This window comes from Osmerus eperlanus, chromosome 4 (genome assembly GCF_963692335.1).
Source record: "Osmerus eperlanus chromosome 4, fOsmEpe2.1, whole genome shotgun sequence".
Taxonomy (NCBI): Eukaryota; Metazoa; Chordata; class Actinopteri; order Osmeriformes; family Osmeridae; genus Osmerus; species Osmerus eperlanus.
Window position 1 is genome coordinate 6,673,529 of NC_085021.1, and position 5,506 is coordinate 6,679,034.

Here is a 5,506-nt window from a genome sequence, read left to right on the forward strand (position 1 = left end):
TTTCACTCGCAAGGGGCTGGACGTGGGCCGTACCCTAGCCAGTTGTTTATGAAGTTATTCTGGTTTGACTGAGATTCTGGAAAGAGATCTACTCAAGAAGAGAGTCAATATATCAAGCCATCTGTGAGAAAATGTGAAGACATTGTTGCGGTTAATGTGTTTGGATTGTGGGAGGCAACGATTGGACTACACCTAAACCTCATGCGGCTGCTGCAGCATTTCTGCTTTGGCGTGACCTGCGCTGGGAGAGAGAGAAACAGCATGGATGGGGATAGTGTGCGGGCAGATGTGTCTTTATATAGGGTGAAATGGAATGAGAAATGCAATACAAAATGTCTGAAAGGGGTGTATTTATGTAAATGTCCACATTGCCTCAATATCTTTGTGTCAATAAATAAAATATAATTTTGACTGATGGTTTTTCAAACCTTATTGGCTTCAAGGTGACATCATTCTGATGTACAATGCGCAATTTCATGCAATTTTACCTTAAAATGTCAACCGTTTCTTCACCTTTGTCCCAAAGCTGACCAAAGCTATTCATAAAATCTCAACAGTTGGTGTGTAGCAGAGAGGATAAAGAGACTGACTTGTAACCTTATGCCCAGGGGCGGAGCAAGACTCAGTGCAGTGGGGGCGGAGCTTCATCATGGGGCCCTCTGCTACCAAGTCATTTTAAAATTAAAAACGTAAAAAAAACGGTAAAATATCTGATGAATGCATATGTTATAATGTGTCACATGTTCAGCCAAGTAAGCCTATATGTCAAATAAGACACAAAGAAAAGCCACATTTGTTGACAAGTTTGTATTGACGAACAAAGAAAACAGTTTGCCAGTCAAATAAAATATTTTCAACACCACGGACAGCAACAGCTGATCGACAGCGATGGTGCTGAACAGGCTAAGTTCGCTCAATCAGTGCCACAGTATTTCTTACAATTTTGTTGTCTGCTTAACGATCCTCCAGAACAAATGAATCTAACAAAACTATACACATATCCCTTATTAAATCTTCATCCTCCTCCTTCACGGTGGAAAATTTGCCAACCACTTTGTCCTTGTCAATATGTATGTCCCGCTCCACACACAGAAAGGTGAGATTTGACAGTCTGGCCTCATCCATGCACGAACGCAAGTAGGCTATGTCTTAATGAGACATAGACGGCTGAGACTTCGTTCGGCACGGAATGTAGCGTTTTGTTGCCTGGCAATTGTTATTGTTGTGCTGGTTTACCATAGCCATGAGTTAAGTGACTGTTACGTAACTTACGTTTGATAAAAATAGCTGGATTAACGGAATGTGGTAGCACGAGATCAGAAGCCGCAGTTAGCTTCTTTCAGCTAATTATCTGCATTGTGTCACTAAGGGAGGGCCCCTTTCTCGTAAGGTGACGCAAGATCGGCGGCGTTTGGAGGCCCCCTGACTGGCACGGGGCCCTGGGGCGGCCGCACCCATGCACCCACGCTATCTCCGCTACTGCTTATGCCTTATGAGTTCAAATCCCCATTCAGCCTTTTGTTGTTGGCCAACTACATGAAGTACCTTTGCTCTCTTGTTGTCCAACTCTCCCTCTTCTACAATGTACATTTTTATAATATTTTGCCATTTTGCGGAGGAACCCGCATCGCTGCTTGCAGCTATATTTGGTTTTGTGTTTACAGTTTTGAGAAAATGGTGGACCGTTTCAAGAAATGTGTTTTAGCAATCGTGAAAAACTGTAATAAAGAATAAAATCGACCAGACGAGTCAGGTACATAATCGGAAATACAATACCATCAACATCCACCGGGGCCGTTGCCTCAAGCCGAGGAGCGAGGGGTGGGGGTCTGGCTACAACAGATGAGGGAGTGAAACAGCTCATTAGGGGAATGTAGTGCAGGTGTGTGAGGGGTAACTCCTCTGGTGACCTGGACCTTTGGAGCCGGGCTGGAAGTGTGACAGTCACACAATCAATCATTCAAACAACAAAACATTGAATACATTCCTCCATGTATTCCTGGTTAGTTCCTGGTTAGTCAGTCAAACACACCAGAGTCAGGATGATCAGTGATACAGGAAGCACTTGATTTACTAAACCCACTGAGACCAAACAAGTCCAGAGCAAAGCTCTGAGTTAACATAAACACAACATTTCAAATACTTGTCCCAAGCATCACCACATCCTTAATTATCCTGCTTCATTCAACTGTTGCGCTGGTCAACCCTCTTCCTGCAGATTTGGAACCACAATTGGAACAAATATGATTCAGCTTGTCAGCAAGGTAATTATTAGAATCTGGTGTTTTGGATTAGGGTTGAACTCAATCAATCACCACCTGCCCCTCTATAAATACAATTGACTAGTTACACGTCTACATATCCAACACACGCAGCTGCTGTTTGTCCACGAGTCTGAATTTTTGCCTCTATTAATACAAGTTGTCTGAGGTGAGGTTGTTTTTGTATAATGTCTAGAAAGACCATGAGTCCTCGTCTTACGCTGGGTGCTTTGATCTGTAAGTACCTGGTCTCTCTGGGCTGCTCCTTGGTGAGCAGGAGGACTACTTTTATATTTACATTATCATTCAAGTTTGTCTGGGTTTGAAGTTGTAGAATTAGATTATGGTTTGTGACTGGATTCACTGTAAGGTAACTCCTATCGCTCCCTCCTTTTAAAAATGTAAACTTGAATGTTATGGAATGATCACAGTTCCAGAGACATCGTGAAACTATTTCCGAAGTCATTTGTTCTGGGTTACTTTAGTGAAAGGTGTGTATTTTTAGTTATTTGACTATGGGTTAAATTGGAGCCAGAATGGTCAAAGTAAGGTGAAATGGATAATGGAATTGATTACAAAGCAAACATGTTACAAAATGAAGGTTTTTACCTACTCCACTATGATTATTGTTAATCAGAGAACAAGAGGTGAGGAAGGAGTAGGACAAGCCAGAGCTGAAAGTGCTTAGGAGATTAAGAATCCACAGAACAATGCTTCATAATTCCCTTTTATACCAAACTATAATAATTAGAACAACCAGACCACATCTTGACCCTTAACAACATGCAACAGTAAGTTACAAAATGAGGTGAGACCATCAAGTAGACTCCATCCAGCAACTCCAGATTTTAGCCTGAGAGGTGGGGGCAGGGTGACACTCAGCCTTGCATTACTTCAATGAATTGTTGGTTTCCGTTTATGAAATGTAAAGGGGTGGGGGTGAGTTTCTTGTCTTTCCACAAATATCCAGAAGGCGTTGTAGATGTTGCAAATGCATCTGGGTCCAACTGTATATGATGCTCTGGGTCCAACTGTATATGATGCTCTGGGTCCAACTGTATATGATGCTCTGGGTCCAACTGTATATGATGCTCTGGGTCCAACTGTATATGATGCTCTGGGTCCAACTGTATATGATGCTCTGGGTCCAACTGTATATGATGCTCTGGGTCCAACTGTATATGATGCTCTGGGTCCAACTGTATATGATGCTCTGGGTCCAACTGTATATGATGCTCTGGGTCCAACTGTATATGATGCTCTGGGTCCAACTGTATATGATGCTCTGGGTCCAACTGTATATGATGCTCTGGGTCCAACTGTATATGATGCTCTGGGTCCAACTGTATATGATGCTCTGGGTACAACTGTATATGATGCTCTAGGAATGTTTACGGTCCATATTTGACCAACTGCCAGATTGTGATTGTGATCTTTCTGTCTTTTTCAGTGCTGGCATGTTGTATGTCTACAGGAGCAGGTAAAACTCAGAGCCTGATTGTCCAAGGGAGGATCTGCTTTTTGTAAACGATTGACAATTATAATTTGTACTGTTTCAGTGACTACAGACATCTGTGAAGGTCAGCAGGCCACCCTGAACTGTGGTACGTTGCTACACTGTTACAGTTGTACAGTTGCCTTGCTATACTGTTTCCCACAGCATTGAAGTTACATTAATGGTAAGAGAATGGGGCTTAACTTTTTCCTGTTTCCAGGGAGTTCTGTGATCAACGTGGTCAGTGCTAACTATGGACGCACCGACCGTGTGACCTGCATCTCTGGTCGTCCACGACATCAGATTCGCAACACCAACTGCCTCAACCCCACAACCTTCCCGTTGGTGACTAGCATGTAAGACACGTGCACGCACACAGACATGCGTGTTTGCTTTTTCTCACACTCATTTTGCTCCTTCCACCTTCCCAGGTGCAATGGGCATACAAGCTGTTCTCTGGATGCCTCCAACTCTGTGTTCTCTGATCCCTGTTATGGAACCTACAAATACCTGCATGTGATCTACAACTGCATTCCCCCAAGTTGGTATTTGTGTGTTTGATTGTGTGTGTGTATAGCGTTGACACTGACATATTTGTACTATTACTGTTTCAGAGACGACAGTGATCTGTGAAGGTCAGCAGGCTACCCTAAACTGTGGTATGTTGTAACACTGAATGCTGTTGCCCTACTATGCTGTTAATAGTTCCACACGGCATACACTTTGATGGTAAGAAAGCAGAGGTAATAACTTCCTGTTTCCAGGGAGTTCTCATATCAACGTTGTCAGTGCTAACTATGGACGCACAGACAGGGTGACCTGCGTCACTGGTCGTCCACCAAGCCAGATTAGCAACACCAACTGCCTCAACCCCACAACCTTGCTGTCGGTGGCTGGCATGTAAGACACGTGCACGCACACAGACATGCGTGTTCTCTCTCACACACACACTCACACACTTATTTTGCTCCTTCCCAGGTGCAATGGACATACAAGCTGTTCTCTGTCTGCCTCCAACTCTGTGTTCTCTGATCCCTGTTATGGAACCTACAAATACCTGTATGTGACCTATACCTGCACATGACCTACACCTGCGGTAAGTGATCTTTACATCACTCTGTATGAGTGACGTGTGTGTCTTTTATAATATAATATTTGTTGACTGGCACTTTCTGTTTCAGTGAGTATTGTTGGGTCGAAGGAGTGGACCTGGATGTGAACCTGTTCCAATGCCAAAGACTGGTTCAATATTGAATAAATTCCACCATTTTCCACCATTTACATGTATCAGTGTGTTGTGGTTGTTTCCAGGTCAGTCAGAAACGCATCAGGGACAATATGGATCATTGATGTAGGAAGCACTTGATTTACTAAACCCACTGAGACAAAGTCCAGAGCAAAGCTCTGAGTTAAAACAAAACCTACCTGGTTTCAAATACTTTTCCCAGGCATCACCACATCCTGTTCTTAGTGTTATGAAATGTAGTTATTATTCAATCCTTTCCAGCCGGAACATACAAAACAATTATTCCCATGGTTCCTGCCTTAATATCTTTGCTGTCCACACAAATTATTTCTGAACTGCCAGATACCTGGCATGTAAGACACGTGCACGCACACAGACATGCGCGTTCTCTCTCACAAACGCACACTAATATTTGATAGCCAAATCCTTGGCCTGAATACTTCCACTGCAAACATTTATCATATCTTGGTGCATCTTAACAAGCCAAGATTACACATTTGTGTG

The 5,506-nt window shown here is 43.1% G+C and overlaps 1 protein-coding gene across 1 annotated transcript; it reads left to right on the forward strand.

Annotated features, from left to right (window-relative positions):
• Nucleotides 1-2,361: 2,361 nt before the first annotated feature.
• On the forward strand, nt 2,362-4,964 carry LOC134018453 (L-rhamnose-binding lectin CSL3-like). The gene is made up of 9 exons (XM_062458388.1): nt 2,362-2,498; nt 3,712-3,741; nt 3,821-3,865; nt 3,977-4,112; nt 4,188-4,297; nt 4,371-4,415; nt 4,521-4,656; nt 4,735-4,852; nt 4,938-4,964. The coding sequence occupies exons 1-8, from the start codon at nt 2,450-2,452 to the stop codon at nt 4,838-4,840; spliced, it is 657 nt and encodes a 218-aa protein (XP_062314372.1). The 5' UTR covers nt 2,362-2,449; the 3' UTR covers nt 4,841-4,852; nt 4,938-4,964.
• The last annotated feature ends 542 nt before the right edge of the window (nt 4,965-5,506 follow it).

Coding starts and splice junctions, on each gene's coding strand:
- LOC134018453 (XM_062458388.1), top strand. CDS start 2,450: ATGTCTAGAAAGACCATGAGTCCTCGTCTTACGCTGGGTGCTTTGATC. Junction 4,113..4,187: donor TTCCCGTTGGTGACTAGCAT/GTAAGACACGTG, acceptor CCACCTTCCCAG/GTGCAATGGGCATACAAGCT. Junction 4,657..4,734: donor TTGCTGTCGGTGGCTGGCAT/GTAAGACACGTG, acceptor GCTCCTTCCCAG/GTGCAATGGACATACAAGCT.